This window comes from Schistocerca gregaria, chromosome 3 (genome assembly GCF_023897955.1).
Source record: "Schistocerca gregaria isolate iqSchGreg1 chromosome 3, iqSchGreg1.2, whole genome shotgun sequence".
NCBI lineage: Eukaryota > Metazoa > Arthropoda > Insecta > Orthoptera > Acrididae > Schistocerca > Schistocerca gregaria.
In genome coordinates this window covers 211,082,191-211,105,826 of record NC_064922.1, presented here as the reverse complement: position 1 = coordinate 211,105,826, position 23,636 = coordinate 211,082,191, and the positions used below count along the sequence as shown (strand labels likewise).

General features: G+C 41.7%; 1 protein-coding gene across 4 annotated transcripts in view; it reads right to left on the bottom strand.

Moving 5' to 3' along the window:
- The window catches only part of LOC126354519 (TATA element modulatory factor), a 136,899-nt gene that overhangs the window by 111,346 nt on the left and 1,917 nt on the right, over nucleotides 1-23,636 (bottom strand). For all 4 annotated transcript variants that reach the window (XM_050004240.1, XM_050004239.1, XM_050004238.1 and 1 more), the window contains exon 3: nucleotides 11,305-12,064. In XM_050004240.1, the coding sequence (XP_049860197.1) occupies nucleotides 11,305-12,064 (760 nt within the window). The remainder of the gene's footprint in view (nucleotides 1-11,304; nucleotides 12,065-23,636) is intronic.

The following is a 23,636-nucleotide window of genomic DNA, read 5'->3' as shown; positions in this document are numbered from 1 at the left end:
CATGTTCACTGAGATTTTGGGAGTGGAGTTAGAACATCATTAGTTCCTGAAGCACTATTTACTTTCATTTATTCCTTGTGACATCAGTGCATATGGTGCAAATAGAGGCCTAATATGATATGACTTCACAATACATGAGACATATGATAACTATAACTTGCAAGCACTTGCATCAAAGATACACTTATGCAGTAGGACAATAAAAGTTATGAGTAAGAACAAACAAGTTCTGCAGTGATATCAGGTCAGTTGCTGGTCAAACTGGCAGCAGACAATGAAATACAAAATGATGTGGACCCATAACAGAAATCTCTCTTGTGGTGAAAATGAGATCAGAGATGGAATCCACTTCCATATAAATAAACCTTCATTTCATTCATCTGAGTAATCTGCTAGTCAATGTCCACAGTTTCCTTAAGTGTCAATCAACAAGATTTTGATTATTTCAATACCTATGGTGTGTTAAACTATCCTTTCTTTTTCTGCTATGCGGTCAAAGAGCAATTCCATACAATTTCGAAATAGGTTGGAGTTTGCCATTGTGCATCAAGCAATCACATCTGGGATTCTTCTTTCTAAGTAGTCATGATCTTTCATTGATTCAATGAATTCAGACACGAAATAAATTATTTTGAAGATGAGATGTAGCACAGGTGCCTGCTAAGAGCAAATACTGAGGGGAGCACATTTTATGTTGGATAATGACTGAAGAAAATGTTCACTGTACAACACAACACATTTATTTTAGACTTCATACTGGGCTAACAGCTACCTCTAACATCCTGAATTAGTCTTTAAGTTCCAACGATGAGCAGTCACTGAAAACCACACCATCAAAGACAGGAAAAGAAGGTTTGGAATTTTGTGTTATGTTAACAATTGCTTAAGAGTTCTAATATCAGCAGTTCACAAACAATGCTCAATATACGAACTGTGGTGAATGTTGTCTGTACCAAGTAAATATTGTGTGTCAGTCACATATATGCTCGATCTTCCATGTTGATACTCCTCCTACAAAAGTGAAGAGAACAAGGAATACGAACATAACCAATGTGGCCATTTCCTTTCATCCAAGCAGAAACATCACCACAGTGCCTCATAAAAATTGAAAAAGTTGGGACTCATATGCTAGAGTTTATTCCCTGAACTTTTAGAAAGAATATGAATTTTGACAAATTGCCTGATGGCATCTGTTTTGGTTTCTTTGGCCAACACTATCTGCCAATTTTTCTGATGTTTCGCCAGTACAAGTGTCTGAGCTTTACCCTGCACTACATCAGCAATTGAGAGTGAAGCTTTGATACTACCAGGCACTCGTGCTGGTGAAATGTCAGAAAAAAACAGCAGACAAATGTCGGCCAAAGAAACTGAAACAGAAGCCTACAGGCAATTTGTCAACAAGTGATAATGCTAGCCTTAACAATTTTGTAACCTTGCCTGACCACACTTTGTATGATGATGATGAAGATTTCGTATGTGAGGTGCTCAACAGCATGGTCATCAATGCCCTTGAGGAGAATCAGCATGCCATACATACAGGAGGGGAAGGGGGGAGTGATGGAGGCTGTCTGCATATCTGTTTAAGCTGTGTTGTTTATAATGCACTGAAGTCCACCTACTCTCCCCAGGGGATAGGGATGAGGCCCAACACTTTACAAAATTTCAAAACCCACGCGACACTGAAGTCGGTGTCAGTGAGGATGGCGGGCAGATCTCCAGCAAAACAGAGGGCTGCCTCGATATCAGTATTTTAAAACACACAATGTCAAAACATGTTGAGCCAGAAATGGCACACCAAAAACTTCACTGAGTGGAGGATTTGCCTGCCAGAGGACACTGAATATTAATGGACTACGTCCTATGTGCAGTCTAGTGAGCAGTACTTTCTTCCATCAATGTGGTTGGCATGAAGTCAATCATGCCTGTGTGGCCAATATGAGCAACCACAGTTTGTTGTCTGTCACTTCCAACCACCCAGTTTCCCATTGATGCATGATTCTTCTGTCTGATAATGAGATGACAGTGTTTTAGGGGATGACACATTAACATACACCACCATCCCAGCATGTTTCTTTGACTGCTTTGTCAGCTATGTTATTTCTCTGTCTCCTGATGTGTCCAGGTACTCAAAAAAAGACCACCTCCTTGCCTCAGCGTTGGAGCCATTGCAAGGTGTCATGGATGAGCGGAATCAACTTGTCTACTGTACATATTAGGTAGACCATTTGTAATGGAGTGAGTGAGTCAGACCAGATTAGGAACCTCGTACTCTGATGCCTCCAAATTCACTCCAGTGCCATCATAATGTCAATAATTCAGTCACATAATCTGCAGATCTGATATATCCAGATCTGTGAGACTGTTGGTGCCTGTATCCAGAATGGCTTGTTGCATGGCACCGATTCCTGAATTGTCAAAGTTGGCTGTCAAAGTTAGGTTGGACTGATGCATTAAATGTCAATGAATGAGGCAACCCTGACGTTTTCAGGGCCAGCTGGACTAGAAGTAGGTGCCACTGAATCCAGAGTGGTGGTTCACCAGCCTTTGCACACAAAGTCTGAACTGCCGAAAGGCTCCAGTTGATATCTGACTGTCCTCATGGTGGACAGTGTCTAGCAGCTTGAGGTAGAAATGTGGCTGATCCATACACCATATTGCCACAATCTATGGTCTGACATATACCCTATAAACTTGTTACCTCCTCACCTCTTTCTGCTGAGGTATTTCAAGACATTTCATGATTTGAAGCCCTTCATTCACAGGTCTTTCCGGTGTGGGAGCCAGATTAATTTCAAGTTGAATAGTAGGCCCGAAGAGTGGACACTGTCCTTAAAATTTAAATGTGTCCCCATCGTGAGCTCCAGTGGTGAAAACTGTGACAAGTACAATTACAGTTGACACAAGTAGTCTTCTCAAGTAAGAACCTAAAATCAATTTTATTTCCCCAAGTTCCCAGCCTCCTTAAGGTCAGCTGAAGTTGCCTCACTAAGATGAGGAGAAGGAAAAGTAGAAGGTCACACAGTTATTCACAATCAACTCTTAAATGGGCTTCTCACTGCAGAGGAGATGCCATAATTGCAACATAAGAATGATTCCAGTATCACCATCTCCAGTAGAATTAACTTATCATGGTCAGAATGGTAGTGCCTGAAACTGCACTGGGGGCAGCCACGTGGCCCCAGGATTTGAGGAGCCAAATGAGTTGGTGTTTGACCATGTGCTCAAAAGTAGCTAAGCTGGTAAGGGCTACATCGTGTAATTATTAGGGCTGTCATGATCCTTGCCTGGTTTGCATAGGGGGATTAATATTGCTTCCTTCCAAGATCTGATCTGATTGAAACAAGACAGGAGCTTGTCTTTAGGGCACAGACGACAGACTATGGCAATAATGAGTCTGATGTGGTCCTGGAGCAGTGTCCCTGGCTTCTGACAAAGCTGACTCCTATTTCCACATGGAGAATGGAAGATAGTAGACCTCTTCAGTACTCAAGAAGAAGCAGAGCCTGCTCATCTCCCAAGCCTTACAAAACAACTGAAATTCAGGAGTTTGTCCAAATGGCCTGGTAGAAGTACAAAAGTGTTCAGTGAAAACCTGAGACATGGTTTTAGGCATATACACCAAGACCTCATTTCTCAACAAATCCATAAGGATAGATGTACTGCCCTTGCCTGAAATCTGCCTTATTGACTCCCAAGCTTGTGCAGTGGCCATGGACCAACTAATGGAAGTCACCAATTCCTTTCAGGAATTCCTCTTCTGTTCTTTTATAATTCACCTCATTTGTGCTCTCGCAGACCTACTAAGGCACAAACATTTTCTGTAGTTGGATGGTGTTGCACGCCAGGCTCTGATAAGCAAGCGACATTCTTTATTTCACCAAGTGACAAGCTGTAATGTAAGGTGATTGGTAAACTGAGGATAAAATCTGCAGCAGCTCGGATCGCACAAGTAACACGTTCCATCATCTCCTGAGCACATTCCTATTGTTCAGAAATGGTCTGGCGACTGTATCAGAACCTATTTGACCTCCAAAGCATTCATCTTTCTCCTGTTGACCACAGTTCGAGTCAATCCACATCAGAAAGTGGTCACAGAAAGCAAATCTGTGGCCACATCCCACTGAACTGAGTCTGCAAGAGATGGGGAACCAATAAAAAGGACAATGGCTGAAAATGACCCTATAGCTGTAGGAAAGTTTGTCATCTGACGGCAGTTCAAAAGGCAAATGCTCTCTAAATGGAGTAGGTGTTTGACAATTCAACCACTTGAGCTAGTGACAGCTGAGCCCCACAGCACATTGTGTGCACTGAAGCCATCCTTGGGAAGGAATGGACAGGGGAGCGCTAGGAAGAGCTCTGTCAGTGCACCTCCATCCAATGGATCATGATGTGGAAGAGATCAAGAACACACTGTGATCTGAACTGATGTGACAAGATCCACTGAAAATGCTAGGATGCCTGTTCTAAGAGGGACAGGAGAGGAGGAGCATTAGTTGCCAATTGTTGAGGGTTATTCTTATAGAGGTGTGTACCTTCCTCTCTGTCCAAGAGGTGAGGCCAAAGCTCCTTTTCCCAAGACACACAATGTTCCACCTGCTGTGACTAACAGTAGTTCTTGATTTATGCCCAGAGTTTATGGGAAAAGATGTCTGGTGATGCTGGCCAGTTCCCAGCTTGGGAAACCTGACACCACCGTTCCTGTGCCCAACTACTGCTGGCAGAGCTCCCTGGAGAAACACACAGCCATCCCTCCCCTACACTGACAGACGTCTTCATCAGGCCCCTCTGCTGAGGCCTGCCAAGCTTGGGTGGCCATGCTAGTAGCTATGCAACCACCAGCACAGCCCCCAGCATCACAGAGGCATACAGGTTCTTATGATAAAGTGGCGCCCCTGTGAAAGCCACACATTGTAGGCAGTAAAGAGCCTGTAATGATATTATGTGCACTGTAGATTCTTTGAATAATGATTATATGTCCTTAGGCTTCAATCAAATAATTTGCATTCAGACTTTTTGCAGTTTACAATTACATTACATAGTTAAGCACTGTATGCTGTGTTAATTAAATAATATTTTCACAGACCATTTGGTGATCCTGAGTAACCTAATCAAGCACTGGGATGGCCACATAGCAGTCAGGAGCAATTAAACTACACACTGAAGTGATACAATACTTATTACATTCATTTTGTGTGTCATCCATGTAAGGACTACTACTATCAAAGGTAGTATCACATAGTAAATCGTAACCTTTATGTATCGGTTGTTATCTGGGACTTTTTGAGCTGAGTGCATTTTTTTTTCGGAATGGGGACTGTCTTGCAGTTATTTTCAACAATGCACTAGCACTACCCATCATGTGCCATAATACAAGGTGGGAGATGTCATTCCATGTGTAACACGTGTGGCTGCATTGCATTAAAATTATTTAAACAGTTTGCTGAAGTGGTGATTTATGAGTTTGAAAGTATTATGTCAGTCAGTGGGGTAATAGGGGGTAATAATTCAGTTTATTCGCAGAAGGAGAACGTAATTACCTATGAAATTAGTGGAAGAAACAGTATCGTTGTTCTTACTCAGTAGCTTCCATTAGCAGAACTTATGATTTGAACAATTATGAAAGGGCTACTGTGGACAGTTATTATGTGGCAGAATAATTTGGATAAGCAATACAGCAACAGCGAACTTCAGTATGAAAATGGAATACATTTAGCTGTTAATATGAACATGATTGGGTCTAGACATTGTTAGCTGATGTGTTGCTTGCAAAGTATCAATAAATGAAGTAAAATGGTTTATCCTTCCACCAAAACATTTTTTCACCTAATGTTCTGAGGAACTTTAATATTCATCAAGCAGAGAGACACTTTTCATATTAGGTAACACAATTACATTTATTTTGCGAAGAAAGCATGTTCTCTCTGACATGCCTGATCACCAGAAATTAATATAAAAGAAGGTATGGAGGAGGTTAGACATGGATTATTGTGAAAGAACTAGCTTTTCAGTGAAGAGCAGTCAAAACAGAGAACTCTGGGATGCAATAATGAGAAACAAACAAAACAGTAAAGCAACCACGTAGAGAGATACAGTAAAAATGTGTGTCAGCATCAAAAAGATTGTGTGAGAGATGGCAACTGACAGCAACCTGGATTAGATGTCCAACATGGCAACACACAGTGGGCAGCACAGTTTCATTACTGCAACATTGAACAGCAAACAACAGTCACAGAAAGAAACGTATCACTAGATAATGCTGCGTGAGCTTGGCTCATTAGAGAGGGAGAATATCATAGTGCAGGACTCAAAGGTGAGGGTGTGACTAAGGAAGATTTCTTAGACAAGCAACTTATGATCAAATTAAACTACCAAAGTCACACATGCAAAAGCAGGAAGGGTTAGAGGGGACCTTACTTGTTAGTAAAACCGAGCATCAGTCCCCTCCGGATATGTCACTTGGATATGATGGTGCTATTCAACGTGATAAGACAAAATCACAAAGAACAGTCAACAGAAAACAGTAAGGAATGAAAGAAATTTAAGGAAAGTCAAGAGCAATGTACAAAGGGATTAAAAGAATTAAAGGAAGGTCAAGAGAAAACTAATGAAGGAATTAATGTAAGAAGTTTTGGAAAGTCAAGAACTAAAATCAACATTTAAGGGGGAGGGGGTAAAAAAATTATACAAATGAATTAAAGATGGGTTAGAAAAAGAAACGTGTGGCTACATATAATAAAATGCAAAACATACATATTGTCCTCCCCCTATGTTTGATACTAATGAAGCCACGACTACAGCTGATGGCAAAAGGTATGAAGAGAAACTTTTATGCTCATGAATCACTACAGATAACAAGTCTCACAGACTCAGTCAGGTATAGTGGAATGTTCAATACTAGCTACTAGCTTTGACCTTTGATCTGATGGCTGCTGCAATCTCATATTGTTGTGTGTATTTTGAACTGATTTTCCATGTAACCTTACATTCTATCGAATGTAATCTTGTTGTTTCATAGAGAAAGTAATATGTTAGTCTTTGATGTTCATCAGAAATGGAAATCTGTCTTTGCACAGGATTTGAAATTGTTTTTTAAGTATTAGCAGTAATGCAAAATACGGAGGCAGTTGCGGAGCCCAATTCTGTTGCTGATTTTGAAGGTACGGAAAATAATCCCAAATTCCTCCTGTTCATTTCGCTATTTTGATATTGGCTGATGAACTGAGAGAACCGATGAATGTAATCAGTTTTGCCAGACAGTACAGCCTAATTGCTAGTTATTGTATCTGTAGTGTTTGTGGCAGCGTTTCCAAGAAATGCGTGAATGATTTGTATATGTGGTGCTGCTGAAAAGATCTTATGTGGTAATCTACTCATAGCGAGATGTGGTTTGATAAATCATGGCTTCCTATGAAAACAATTTTTCTACTTTCTTACTACTTTTGCTTAAGATCTCTTGTTTGGCTTGCGGCTCATGAGATATAGACAGACTGTGAAAATGTCACAGACTGGTATTTGTTTTGCCAGGAAGTTTGTTCGGATTTTGTTATGAAAAAGAGACAAAAATCGGTGGGCTGGAAGATATAGAAATAGATAAGTCACAATTTGCAAAATACAACAAAAAATAAATAAATAAAAGTAAACAAATAAATGGGAGATGTTATTGGACCACAGGTGTCAGGGACAGTTGTGTCAAGAGATCACTCTTCTCCAGACATGATTTTAAGGTATTTAGAGATAAGATAGCTTGTATTGTGTTTCAGTTAGTAAAAAGTTACACAGCAGATTGGTCCATTATCACGGATGGTGGGTCAGTTGAAGGGGTTACATGAAGCTTGGTACATGCATTTGGCTGTGAATCATTTCATTGAATTTAGGGATAAAAGAACAGGAATATCTACAAATATAATTGAAGGTTATTGGAGGACAATAAAGATTATTATTGTGAGAGAGAAAAGGAGAATTTCATTGCTACACAGTCATTCACAGAAGTATGTTTGTAGGAAGAATGTTCCACAGAATAGCTGTTTGCTTGAGGATTTTTTTGGAAGGTGTGGGGAGAATGTTTTTGGCAAGGAAAGAAAGGTTTTTATTTTGAAATGGTGGTGGATTGTTTGTTAATTATTTTAATTATTAAACATTTTTTGTTTCGTGTTTGGTATTGAATTCTTAGGGGCATCTTTTTTTTTTATTAATGGTTTCACATGTAGAACTGATTTCTTGGACATCAATCCATTGGGGATAATCATCTGCTATTGGTAAGTACTGGTGCGTATCTATTACTGAATTTTCATTTCTATAGTAATTCTGCCCAACAAGGACTTGCTGTTTGGTGGCGGCATGGGGCGAGTAGGGCAGCAAAGCAAAGTGGACTGTGGGAACGTGTAGTGCTGATTGTGGGAACATGCAGGAATGTGATGGGGAAAGGTTTCGCTGCTAGGTGGTTTAGGAAGGGCGAGGGGTGGGGAGTGGGAGGAGGGGGGAGGAGTGGGAGGAGGTGAGAGGAGGGTGGAGGAGTGGGAGGAGGTTGGAGGAGTGGGAGGAGGGGAGAGGAGTGGGAGGAGGGGAGAGGAGTGGGAGGAGGGGAGAGGAGTGGGAGGAGGGGTGGTGGTGGAAGGAGGGGGGAGGAGTGACGAGGGGGAGCAGTGGGGAGGGAGAGGAATGGAAAAAATAGTGAATTACAAGGGTGTGTTCTTGAAATAGAAAGCTATGCTGTGCTTCATTGGGAGAAGGGAGGGGATACGTATGTAGAGGGCAGGTACTAGCGAAGATTGAGTCGGGGGCTTATGGGAAAGTAGAAAACATTGCAGGGAGAATTCCCACCTGTTAAGTTCAGAAAACCTGGTGTTGGCAGGAAAGATCCAGATGGAGCAGGCTGTGAAGCAATCATTGAACTGAAGCTCATTGCACTGAGCACCACATACAGCAACTGCGTGGTCCAGCTGACTCTTTGCCCCAGTTTGACAGTGGCCATTTATGCCGACAGACAGCCTGATAGTTGTCTTGTCCGCATAGAAAACAGCATGTTGGTTGCTGCATAGTTTGTGGATCACATGGTTTCTTTCACAGGTAACCCTGCCTTTGATGGGACAGGAGACATCTGTGATTTACTGGAGTAGTTGGTGGTGGGAGGATGTGTGGGATAAGTCTTGCATTTACATCTATTTCAAAGATATGAGACAGAGCAAGGAGTGGGTGCATGGATGAAATAGGGATGGAAAAGGATATTGCAGGGTTTCAGTGGGTGCTGGAATACTACTGTGAGAGGCTTGGTAAGGATGTTGGGTAGGATACTCCACATTTCAGGGCATGGCAAGAGGTAGTCAAAACCCCGGGGGGGGGGGGATGACGTTCACTTGCTCCAATCCTGGGTAGTACAGAGTCATGAGGGGAGTGCTTCTTTGTGGTTAGAGTGTGGATGTGTGAGAGGTGGTAGGTGACTGGAGAGACAAGGTATTGGAGATCCGTTTCTGTACAAGATTGGGTGGGTAATTTCAGTCTGTGAACGCCACAGTTAGGGCCTTGGTATATTTGGAGAGGGCCTGCTTGTTGCTGGAGATGTGACACACACATGGGTGGCTAGGTTGTATTGAAGGGAATTCCTGATATGGATTGAGTGGTGGCTGTCAAAGTAGAGGTATCGATGGTAGCTGGTAAGGTGGTTATGGACAGAGGTATTGATGGCCTAGGGCATCCCAAGGAATCCTTCCTGACCATCCAGTATGCCAAAATCTTACCTATTGATCTAGAATGAGGGTGAGGATGTCCTATCCAAATTTCTCCGTAATGACACCTTCTCCCCCATTTACTTCACCTGGTCCTCCTCAACCCTACAAGCCACTTTCTTCAATGTCGACCTCCTCTTCAAGAATGGCTACACGTTGACCTCTGGCCATAGCAAACGTAACAGCCACTAGTAATACCTCCACTTTGACCCACTCCATACCAGGAAGTCCTTCAATCCAGCACAACCAGCTGTGGTAGCTGCATCTGCATTAACAGGGCTCTCTCTCCAAATATATCAAGGGTCTCACTGGTGCCTTCATGGACTGAAATTACCCACCCAATCTTGTACGAAAAAAGACCTCCAGTGCATTATTCTCCAGTCACCTACCACTTCCCACATACCCAGTGTCTGGCCACAAAGGAACACTCCCATTGCAACTCAGTACCGCTCACGACTGGGGCAACTGAATAACATTTTCTGTCAGGCTTTCAATTACTCTCCCTCATGCCCTGAAATGAGGAATATCCTACCCACCAACATTCCCACCCCTCTCATAGTGCTGTTCCACTGCACACCAGACCTTCATAATATCCTTTTACATCCCTACTCCACCTTTGTCCCCAACCCTACCTCAAGACTTATATCCCTGCAATAGGCCTAGATGCAAGACCTGTCCCATAAATCTTCCTACCACCACCTACTTCAGTCTGCTCAGAGGCATCTCCTCTCCCATCAAAAGCAGGGCTACCTATGAAAGCAGCCATGTGGTCTATTAACTAAGGTGTAACCAAACTATGCTGTTTACTACAAGGGCATGACAGCTGACAAGTTGCCTGATTGCATGAATAGCCACTGTCAAACTGTGGCCAAGAGACAGCTACACCATCCAATTGCTGAACATGCCTCAGTTCAATGACTGCTTCACAACCTGCTTCATCTGGATCCTTACTACCAAAACCAGATTTTTTGAGTTGGGCAGGTGGGACTCTCCTTGCAATATGGTGTATCTGACATACCCATACCCTTTGAGAATCCCTGTCTTCCACTTACCTATCCCCTTCCCTACTCCTACTCCAGCTCAACAGCCTTCTATATCATCAACATACTCTTTTCTACTTCTCTGCTTTTCTGCTCCCCCTTCCCCCATCACCAAAATCTCCAGACACTGCACCAATTAGCACTACCCTGTCCCTGCATGTTCCCACAAGCAGCACTACACCTTCCCCCACCCCACCCTGCTATGCCCCCCTCCCCCACCCCCTGCCTCCACCGAACCCCAGCAAAAGGTTGCTCCTCCCATAAGGTGTACTTACAACTCAGCCTGGCCACAGTGGTCAAAGGCAGTGGCCATGTGTGTGAATTGCATGTATGTGAGTCTGTACGTGTTTTCTACTTCAGATGAATGGCTTTCTGTGCAAAGTCAGAATGAATAGCAGTTTTTTTAGTTGTGCTTGTCAGTGTGACTCAACATTGCCTTTATAACAATGTATCCTTTTCAAAACATTGAAGTTATTCCATCCTTGACTTTTTTAACTGTTTGTTTCAACAAAATAAATATTAAAAACTGAATCACAACTTACATCTCGACTGGCGTCTGCAGCTCTCCAAATGCTTCTTCATATGAGCAAGGCGCAACTGCACTTTCAGGAGAGATGTACGGTGATGAAGTAGTCCGTGACGTTCGTCCACTACATGGGTCCCCCAGAACCTCTACAGAGCTTGTTGTATCTGGGATAACCTCTACAGACTCTGGAGAACTAGTAGCAGCACATGACCTAACACCTGTTACTGAAGACGACACAGACATATCTGGACTCATAAGACCCAGTTCTGACTCTGGAGATGTTGTGAAACTGCTGCCACATTCCGAACCAATCACTTCAACACTCTCTGATGACTTTTTGTCACTTTCAGAAGAAATGACAGATAGTCTATTATGTTTAAAGCTACCTGTCGATGGAAGTTCACGCCTATGAGTAACAACCACAGCATTCTGATCTCCATCTTCAGTACTTTGGCCCACAGTCACAACTTTATGGTCCACTGCACAACACTCAGCATCTGCATCTGCATCTTCACTCTCTACAACTAGTTTACTCCGGCTAAATCCTTCATCTGAGCGAAGTTCACTTGGATCGTCACCAAGTGCTGATGTCTCATCACTATCCATGTAACTGAGAACTCCCCCTTCATCCCAGCTCTTCTTTCTCTTCTTTGCAGCTATGCTTGCATCTTTGTTCCTGGAATCATGCTTGAGAGAACTTGTGCGAATGAGACCACCTTTTTTAGGCTGCAATGACACTGGATCTGAGTTTTCATCACCATATACTCCAGCATTACCTGCAAAACATACAAACACATCCCTCTCAGCACACTCAAGGTTACTATCATCATACTGTGTTTGATATGTGTATACTGACTACTATTTAAGAAATAATTATCATTAGTCTTGGAGCTGCTTTGAACAGATTAACTGTACTGAAAGGTGGTTACTTTGAAGACATTACATTCATGTTCAGAAAAAAAACAGAACATCCTGAATGACAAGAAATAGGACATTCATATTCACAGGACATGTACATTAGCATGTTCTGCACAAGTGATTAGCATTTCAGTCACCACAGTTGAGCATGTGTCCTGTTGCCTCTTAGGCACAGGAACTGCCATGGACCCTGACAACTTGTTCCATGCATGATGGCATCAATGCGTACAAGGCATGAATGGCATCCTATGGTACAGCAATCAATGCTGCATTCACCTGGTTCCAAAGTTCATCTGTGATGGTTGGAATAAGGTGACAGCACTGCACCCATCATTTCACCACATCCCACACATTTTCGATTGGCAACAGGTCTGGTGATCTCATGGGCCACGGCAATGGGCTGACATCCCTTGACCAACAAGGCAACTGTTGACGCAGCAACATGTGGGTTGTGCATTGTCTTGCTGAAAAATGGCATCTGGGGACACAAAGGGTATGGATACAGGTCACAGGATGTCATTAACTCAGATCACACTGGTCACAGTGCCCTGGATACACACCAACTGTGATTTGTGGTTGCACTCAGCAGCACCCGACACCATATGGCCTAGAGTTGTGAGAATGCAGTCACTGTGATGTTGCTCCCTCCATCAGTGGCAAACCAAAATACAGCCATAATTTTCAAACAATGAGAATGTGGATTCATTCGAAAACACTATCTGATGTCATTCCTGTCCCCAATGACATTTTTCCATACACATATTCATCAAAGGTAGGCGAAGAAGTGGGCGATGCACATTAACCCATGTGTCACCCCTGTGTTCCACTGTTGCACCAGAGTTACGGAGAACGAAGATCTGTCCTGCAATGGCATTAGGATGAGGGGAAAGGGGGAGGGGGGGGGGGTCTGGGTGGTGCAACATGACCCATATCATCATGTTCTATGACCCTCCGCGAACCATTCGGCACACACCCCTTGCACTGCCAAAACACTTCGTCCCACAAGAGCAGCAATTTCCTGGATGGATGCATCACATTCTCTCAAATGCCAATAATGCACCCTCTTTCGGTGATTTGATGGTAGGGTTTACGCATACATCTGGAATGCTGGTACATTAATAACCCATGAAACCTCCATACAGTTGAATGCATGCATGCAGACATGCATATGTCATGTTGTCCAGGTGCTGCATGTCATTTTGTGGGATAGAGATCCATGCCTGTTGCACTTGGTCTGTCAATACAGAGACAGTAATGCAGTTTGTGGATGATGCTGGAGTCGTTATCCAATAATGTCCCAGATGTGCTTGATTGGAGACAGTTCTGGTGATCGAGCAGGCCAAGGCAAATGTGGACACTCTCTAGAGCATGTTGGGTTAGAGAGCCTGTTGAGTTACAACAACGGTACGTGGGCGAGTGTTATTCTGTTGGAAAATGCTCTGTGGAATGCTGTCCATGAACAGCATCACAAGAGGCAGAATCACCAAAATGATGTACAAATTTGCAGTCAGGTGCATGCGATAACAAGAATTCTCCTGCCATCAAATGGAATCACATGCCAAACCATAACTCCAGTGTGTGTAACACGCAGGCAGGTTGATTGCAGGTCCCCACCTAACCAACACATGACCATCACTGGCACCTAGGCAGAACCAGCTTTCATCAGAAAACACTCTGTCCTGCAATTAGCTCGTGCTTGACACCACTGATGTCACAAATGGTGATGGTTTGGAGTCAGTGGAATACACACTACAGGGTATCTGGCTCAGAGTTGCCCTAGAAGTGACCAATTTGTAACAGTTCGTTGTCAGTGTGGTGTCAACTGCTGCTCAAATTACCGCTACAGATGCAGTATGTCATTCTGGAGCCACACACTGAACCCAACAGTCTTCCCTCTCAATAGCACCATGTGGCTGTCTGGAGCCCAGTCTTCTTGCAATCATACATTCTCGTGGCCAACACTGCCTGCAATCATGTACTGTGGCTACAATTCTGCCATGTCTTTCTGCAATATCACAGAAGGAATATTCAGCTTCTCGTAGCCCTATTACACGACCTCATTCAAACTCAGTGAGGTTCTGATAATGGCATTCTTGACTAATATTAACTCACCACATCCAATCTCAAAGGTAACTAACACCGACTCTTATTTCTCTGAAACTGTGTTGTACAACTCGTTGTCAAGGGGTAATGGGTTTGCTTTCGAGCTAGTTATACACCAGTGCCATTGTTCTCCTGTTTGTGTTTGGTAGGGATGCTCCTAGGCTTCTGATCAGCATACCTGCCTCATCAGTAAATGCAGTACAACAGTTCTTGAAGCATCCTCCAATATCCAGGCAAATTGTTTATGTATGTCAAGAACAGGTGCAGATCAAGCACCAAACCCTATGGCACACTGTATTTAATGTTTGACCACTCTTAAGAGTGAACATTTGTTTACATGACCCTCTCTTCTTTATCTATACTGATAATAAACTGTAAAACCATCTTGTCTGTCTGTTTGAACATACCAATCTCCAAAACCACTAGGTGAATTTTCTCTGAGTTTTCAGTGTTAGCTTGAATGTAGCTTAGAGGTATGTACAGGCTTTATTTCATCAAAGTTGGGGGATAACAGTAAAAAAGACATCATACTTTAAATTTTTATCTAAATCTGTTCTGTCTACCAGTTGGAAAACGCTAATCTCCAAAACTACTAGAACTTTTCACGTGATTTTCATGGGTAAGATGAGCATAGCTTGTAGTAAGCTATGGGGTTTATAAAAAAAAGATATCTTATTTTCAAGTTTTTACATAAAACTGTCTCTTCAGTTCAGTAGTTCAGACGTTTACCTCAGTGTCATGATCTGCATTGTGTAGTATTCCAAAGCAGCAATAGATGGCACTGTTTGTTTTCTTAAAACGAGTGAGGTTTTTTTTTTTTTTTTTTTTTTTTTTTTTGGGGGGGGGGGGGGGGGGGGGGGAGTGCAGCAATCTCATCTTCACAAATACAAACTAAAATACATTGAATTTACTTCTTTAGGATATATGGTCTACTAATTTCACTTTCCGTATTAGGAACTTAATGACATTGCTTTGCTTCTTTCGAAATGTTTTACTTTAGTTCTTCACTAGTAAAAACAAATTTACTGAATTTGCTTTGTGATTTCGGTGTCCTACTCATAACACCCCCCCCCTCCCCCCCATGAACCATGGACCATGCCGTTGGTGGGGAGGCTTGCGTGCCTCAGCGATACAGATGGCCGGACTGTAGGTGCAACCACACCGGAGGGGTATCTGTTGAGAGGCCAGACAAACGTGTGGTTCCAGAAGAGGGGCAGCAGCCTTTTCAGTAGTTGCAGGGGCAACAGTCTGGATGATTGACTTATCTGGCCTTGTAACAATAACCAAAACGGCCTTGCTGTGCTGGTACTGTGAACGGCTGAAAGCAAGGGGAAACGACAGCCGTAATTTTTCCCGAGGGCATGCAGCTTTACTGTATGATTAAATGATGATGGCATCCTCTTGGGTAAAATATTCAGGAGGTAAAATAGTCCCCCATTCAGATCTCCGGGTGGGGACTACTCAAGAGGATGTCGTTATCAGGAGAAAGAAAACTGGCGTTCTACGGATCAGTGTCTGGAATGTCAGGTCGCTTAATCGGGCAGGTAGGTTAGAAAATTTAAAAAGGGAAATGGATAGGTTAAAGTTAGATATAGTGGGAATTAGTGAAGTTCGGTGGCAGGAGGAACAAGACTTCTGGTCAGGTGACTACAGGGTTATAAACACAAAATCAAATAGGGGTAATGCAGGAGTAGGTTTAATAATTAATAGAAAAATAGGAATGCGGGTAAGCTACTACAAACAGCATAGTGAACGCATTATTGTGGCCAAGATAGATACGAAGCCCACACCTACTACAGTAGTACAAGTTTATATGCCAACTAGCTCTGCAGATGACGAAGAAATTGAAGAAATGTATGATGAAATAAAAGAAATTATTCAGATAGTGAAGGGTGATGATAATTTAATAGTCTTGGGTGACTGGAATTCGGTAAGAGGAAAAGGCAGAGAAGGAAACGTAGTAGGTGAATATGGATTGGGGAAAAGAAATGAAAGAGGAAACCGCCTGTTAGAATTTTTTCACAGAGCACAACTTAATCATAGCTAACACTTGGTTCAAGAATCATAAAAGAAGGCTGTATACATGGAAGAAGCCTGGGGATACTGACAGGTTTCAGATAGATTATATAATGGTAAGACAGAGATTTAGGAACCAGGCTTTAAATTGTAAGACATTTCCAGCGGCAGATGTGGACTCTGACCACAATCTATTGGTTATGAACTGTAGATTAAAACTGAAGAAACTGCAAAAAGGGGGGAATTTAAGGGGATGGGACGTGGATAAACTGAAAGAACCAGAGGTTGTACAGAGTTTCAGGGAGAGCATAAGGGAACAATTGACAGGAATGGGGGAAAGAAATACAGTAGAAGAAGAACCGGTAGCTTTGAGGGATGAAGTAGTGAAGGGAGCAGAGGATCAAGTAGGTAAAAAGACGAGGGCTGCTAGAAATCCTTGGGTAACAGAAGAAATATTGAATTTAATTGATGAAAGGAGAAAATATAAAAATGCAGTAAATGAAGCAGGCAAAAAGGAATACAAACTTCTCAAAAATGAGATCGACAGGAAGTGCAAAATGGCTAAGCAGGGATGGCTAGAGGACAAATGTAAGGATGTAGAGGCTTATCTCACTAGGGGTAAGATAGATACTGCCTACAGGAAAAGAGACCTTTGGAGATAAGAGAACCACTTGTATGAACATCAAGAGCTCAGATGGAAACCCAGTTCTAAGCAAAGAAGGGAAAGCAGAAAGGTGGAAGGAGTATATAGAGGGTCTATATACAAGGGCGATGTACTTGAGGACATTATTATGAAAATGGAAGGGGATGTAGGTAATGATGAAAATGGAGATACAGTACTGCGTGAAAAGTTTGACAGAGCACTGAAAGACCTGAGTCGAAACAAGGCCCCGGGAGTAGACAACATTCCTTCGGAACTACTGACAGCCTTGGGAGAGCCAGTCCTGACAAAACCCTACCATCTGGACAGCAAGATGTATGAGACAGGCGAAATTCTGTCAGACTTCAAGAAGAATATAATAATTCCAATCCCAAAGAAAACAGGTGTTGACAGGTATGAAAATTACTGAACTACCAGTTTAATAAGTCACAGGTGCAAAATACTAACGCGAATTCTTTACAGACAAATGGAAAAACTAGTAGAAGCCGACCTCGGGGAAGATCAGTTTGGATTCCGTAGAAATGTAAGGAAGGGCAAACCTACGTTTCTAGCATTTGTAGACTTAGAGAAAGCTTTTGACAACGTTGACTGGAATACTCTCTTTCAAATTCTAAAGGTGGCAGGGGTAAAATACAGGGAGCGAAAGGCTATTTACAATTTGTACAGAAACCAGATGACAGTTATAAGAGTCGAGGGACATGAAAGGTAAGCAGTGGTTGGGAACAGAGCGAGACAGGGTTGTAGTCTCTGCCTGATGTTATTCAATCTGTATATTGAGCAAGCAGTGAAGGAAACAAAAGAAAAATTCGAGGTAGGTATTAAAATCCATGGAGAAGAAATAAAAACTTTGAGGTTTGCCGATGACATTGTAATTCTGTCAGAGACAGCAAAGGACTTGGAAGAGCAGTTGAATGGAATGGACAGTGTCTTGAAAGGAGGGTATAAGATGAACATCAACAAAAGCAAAACGAGGATAATGGAATGTAGTCGAATTAAGTCGGGTGATGCTGAGGGAATTAGATTAGGAAATGAGACACTTAAAGTAGTAAAGGAGTTTTGCTATTTGGGGAGCAAAATAACTGATGATGGTCGAAGTAGAGAGGATATAAAATGTAGACTGGCAATGGCAAGGAAAGCGTTTCTGAAGAAGAGAAATTTATTAACATCGAGCATAGATTTAAGTGTCAGGAAGTCGTTTCTGAAAGTATTTGTATGGAGTGTAGCCATGTATGGAAGTGAAACATGGACAATAAATAGTTTGGACAAGAAGAGAATAGAAGCTTTCGAAATGTGGTGCTACAGAAGAATGCTGAAGATTAGATGGGTGGATCACATAACTAATGAGGAAGTATTGAATAGGATTGGGGAGAAGAGAAGTTTGTGGCACAACTTGACCAGAAGAAGGGATCGGTTGGTAGGACATATTCTGAGGCATCAAGGGATCACCAATTTTGCATTGGAGGGCAGCGTGGAGGGTAAAAATCGTAGAGGGAGACCAAGAGATGAATACACTAAGCAGATTCAGAAGGATGAAGGTTGCAGTAGGTACTGGGAGATGAAGAAGCTTGCACAGGATAGAGTAGCATGGAGAGCTGCATCAAACCAGTCTCAGGACTGAAGACCACAACCACAACAACAACAACAACAACAACTCATAACATTTTCATTTTTTTTGTATATTAATAAAAATGCCTAGAAAACAGTTGAGTGTTCCTGAATACACCAAAAGGCTAAAAGACTGAGGACTATGCAACCTCAAGAATCCATGAAGATTGCTAGGTGAGACTTGCTCTTTGGAAATACCTTCCAAAAGTGAGGAGCAAAATAGCTCTTATCAAAAACGTCTTGCATTAACTCCCTTGTCTGTACCTTTCCCTAACATAGTAAACAACTGAAGTTCTCAGTGTGTTAGCACAGCTGTTTCATGGTCTGTCCCGTGTTTGAAGCAAATAAGCTCTCGTTCATGTCCCCAATCATACTACTAGAAAATGTTGCATACAAAGAAGCTTCATAAATCAAAAAGAAATTCCACACATAGGAGATGAGGAGGAGGAGGAGGCGGAGGAGGAGGAGGAGGAGGAGTAGTAAGAGATCAGTGCTTAACGTCCCATTGATAACGAGGTCATTAGAGATGGAGCAGAAGCTCAGATTAGTGAAGGAAACTGGCATTGCCCTTTCAAAGGAGCCATTATGGCATTTGCCCTAAGTGATTTAGGGAAATCACAAGAAACCTATAATCAGGATTGCTGAACATAGGTTTGAACCATCATCCTCCCGAATATAAGTCCAATGTGGTAACAACTGCACTACCCTACCCAGTTCCATAATATGAAGTCTAGGGCACAGCTATAAATTAATACCCAGGTTTTTCATTTAGTTATTTAACTATGACTCCATCCATGCAAATAGACTGTCACCAACACCAGGACTAGTTTCCCTAGAAGGACATAAAAATTCACACAATTGAGTGTTTTGGAAAGCTCACAGATGCTGACAGAATAACTTTTATAATGTAGCTCTACCACGGCTGAGTTCGTGAGACCATTTACTGCTGGCTTCATAGCAAAGCAACACCGAAGTGACATAAAATGGTCATTCACAGGAAAGTTGTTCCATATTCTGTTGGAAGTCAATTTTACGTTCCTGCTTTCGGAACTTTGTTCCTTCGTCAGGGAGGAGAGAGGGGAAAAAAAGGGGAAGAGGGGAAATTGGATTCAGTTACTCACAACCCAGGTTATGAAGCAACAGGGGAAAGGTAAACAGGGAGGGTAGAAAAGATGGAGGCATAGGTGTCCGAGGGAAGCCAAAGATACTCTAGGTAGTACTGATATTTTGTGTATCTATCGGCTGTACTGAGCTGAGGTAAGTACTGGCCAGCCCCTCTATCTTTTTGTTAGTATTTGTTTTGCATATTTATAAGAGATTTTCCATTAATCATTTAAATAAATAAATAGGCAGAACTTGGAAGGAGATATGTCCTTAATTATAGATCACTTACTCATAGCCCCCTTTATAAATGAGTTTCACTGCCTCACATTTAAGTGTTTCAGAAATTACACACTAACTTGCCCAAAGATCACATAGATACTTAAGGGGGGGGGGGGGTGAGGGGAAGAGGGGGGGGGGCAATATTTGTAGCCACTGTTAGGATGGAGTTGGAAAGAAGGTAACTGTGAAGAAACTATAGGTAACAGAAGAAATACTTCAGCTTATCAATGAAAGAAGGAAGAACATAAATGTTCAAGGAAAATCAAGAATACAGGCCTACAAGTCACTCTGGGATGTAATAAATAGGAAGTGCATGAAAGCTAAGGTGAATGGGCTGCACAAAAAATATGAAGAAATTGAATGGGTTTCAAAAGAACTGATTCAGCATATAGGAAAGACAAAACCACCCTCAAAGAAATTAAAAGCAAGGACAGTAACATTTAAGAGCACAATGAAAATTCCACAGTTTAATGCTGAGGAGAGACGACATATGTGGAAACAGTACACTGAAAGCCTCTATGAGGCCATGAGGGGATGGACTCATGTGTTGACATAACAGAAGGAACAGGAGCCAACAGGGTAGAGAGGGAGGATCCCTTATTAGAATCAGAATTTAAAATAACTTTGCATGATTTACAATTAAATAAGGTAAAAGGAATAGATAAAATTCCATTGGAATTTCTAGTCACTGGGGGAAATGGTAAAAAAGCAACAATTCAAGTTGCTGCATAGAATGTATAAGACCGATGATATACCATCAGACTTTCAGAAAATTATCATCCACACAATTTTGGAGACAGTAAGAGCTGAGAAGTGTGAGAATTATTGTAATCAGCTTAACTGCTCATGCATCCAAGTTCCTGAAAGAATAATATCCAGAAGGATGGAAAAGAATATTGAGCTTCTGCTAGATAATGATCAGTTTGACTTTTGGATATGTAAAGACACCAGAGAGCCAGTTCTGACCTCGCAATTGATAATGGAAGAGTAAAGGAAAATCAAGACACACTGACAAGATTTGTCAACTTGGAAAAAGTGTTATACAATGTCAAATGGTGCAAGATGTTCGAAATTGTGAGAAAAATAGTGTAAGCTGAAGAAAAAGGTGAGCAATATAGAACACATGCATGAACCAAGAAGGAACAATAAGGCTGCAAGACCCAAGAGCAAAGTGTTTGGATTAAAGAAAGGGGTAGACAAGGATGCAATCTTTCCCCCCTACTGTTCAAGCTGTAAATCGAAGAAGCAATGACGGAAATGAAAGAGAGGTTCAAGAATGGGATCAAAATTCAAGATGAAATGATATCAATGACAATATCTGCTGATGACATTTCTATCCTCAGTGAAAGTGAATGGTACTTACAAGACCTGTTGAATGGAATGAACAATCTGATGAGTATAGAATACAGATTGAGAATAAATTCAAGGAAGATGAAAGTAGCAGAAATGAGTATAGCACGAAACTTAACATCAGAACTGGGAATAATGAAGTAGATGAGGCTAAGGAATTTTGCTACCTTGGTGGCAAAGTAAACTATGATGGGACAGAGCAAGGAGGGCATGAAAAGCAGACTAGCACTGGGAAAAAGAGCACTCCTGGCCAAGTGATATCTATTAGTGTCAAACATAGGCCTTAATTTGAGGAAGAAATTTCTGAGAATGTTTGTTTCGAGCTCAGCATTGTATACTAATGAAACATGGATGGTGGGAAAACTGGAGCAGAAGAGAGTTGAAGCATTTGAGATGTGGTGCTACAGAACAATGTTGAAAATTAGTTGGACTTATAAAGTAAGGAATAATGAGGTTCTCTTCAGAATTAGTGAGGAAAGGAATATATAGAAAATGCCGACAAGAAGAAGGGACGTGTGTTAAGATTTCAGGAAATGACTTCCATGGTACTAGAGGGAGCTGTAGATGGTAAAAATTGTAGAGGAAGACAGAGACTGGAACAAATCTAGCAAATAATTGTGGATGTAGACTGCAAGTGCACAAGGAGAGAAAAAACTAGCCTATGGTTCATCATGACAGTTAACTTTCAGTTCCATATTTGACAGGTTACTCTGCAACTGTGATGAATAGTATGTTGGTCAGCTGTTGTATTGTAGCTAATTTTGTAAAGTTTTTGAAGCTTACAAAAGATAAATCTTAAGCTACTTGTAATTCAAACTAGTTGTAATTTAAATTAAATTTTTTAAATAGATGCGACGATGAGCAAGCGGCTCGAAAGCGGTCATATGGAAATAAAGGAAAATGATCTGGACATCAAATTTGGATGGGTTCCTATTTTTTTTTTTTTTTTTAATACCTCATGAAGTATTGTCTGAAAATGCTGAATTAATATTCAGTCAGATATGATAGGATTTCAAAAGTGGTGGTAAGATTGGCATTTTCTTCAATAGTATGAAATGTAAACTAATGCAATTTATAAAATGCAAAACTGTAATATTCTCTGACTACAATATCAGTGAGTCCCAACTGGAGTCACTAAACTCATACATATATCTGGGTGTAACAATTTGTAGGGATATGAAATGGAATGATCACATAGGAACTGTTGCAGCTAAAACAGAGTGTAGATTTTGATTCATCGGTAGGATACTGGACAAATGTAGTCAGTCATCAAATGTCGTCGTTTACCAGCTCGTGGTTTCACGGTACCGTTCTCGCTTCCCGAGCACAGGGTCCAGGGTTCAATTCCCGGTGGGGTCAGGGATTTTCACCTGCCTCGAGATGACTGGGTGTTGTTGTGTCATCTTCATCTTCTTCTTCATCATCATCATCATCATCATCATCATCATCATCATCATCATCATCATCATTCATCCCCATTATGGTCGGAGGAAGGCAATGGCAAACCACCTCCACTAGGACCTTGCCTAGTACAGCGGTGCGGGTCTCCCACATTGTCCCCTACGCTCTGTCAAGGAGTATGGGACTTCAGCATCAATACAAAGCACTTGTATGACCCATCATAAAATATTATTCAAGTAAATGGTACCCATACAAAACAGGAATAGCAGAGGATATTGAATATATACAAAGAAGGGCAGCAAGTATGGATGCTGGTTCATTTGATCTGTGAGAAAGTGTCTCAGAAATGCTGAAAAATATGGACTAGCAGATGCTTAAAAAAATAGATGCCAACTATTCAGTGAAAGTTTTAAGAATTAGTATTATACGAGACGAGACAAGGCATTTAAATGGTAATTCTTCCCCTGGATTGGCGAGACACTTAATTGTGTGTGTGTGTTTATGGGGAAGGGATGGAGGGGGAGAGGGTGTTTTATCAGTCTTATATTGAAAGTACCAGATGACAATGAAGGTGATGAGGTTGTTGACATGCCAAAGAAATTTACAGGCTACTGTGTATAAACTGAGCCAACATACAATATTGGCCATGTACCATTTACAATGCCACATTATGACCTATGAACAGGAATGTCTCCCTGTCTCATCCATATGGTGCAGGAGAAATACTGACACTCTGATAGAAACAATCCCAAATCACAGTCCTGCATTTCACAGACTACATCCATCAACCAATGAACTTTGAAAATAATACTGGTCCATGAAAGTCATACGAGAAGCTTTTTCAATATAGCATTCTCTCTAAATTACCCTGAACAAAGTCCAGAAATAGGATATTGAGGAGTACTATAAAC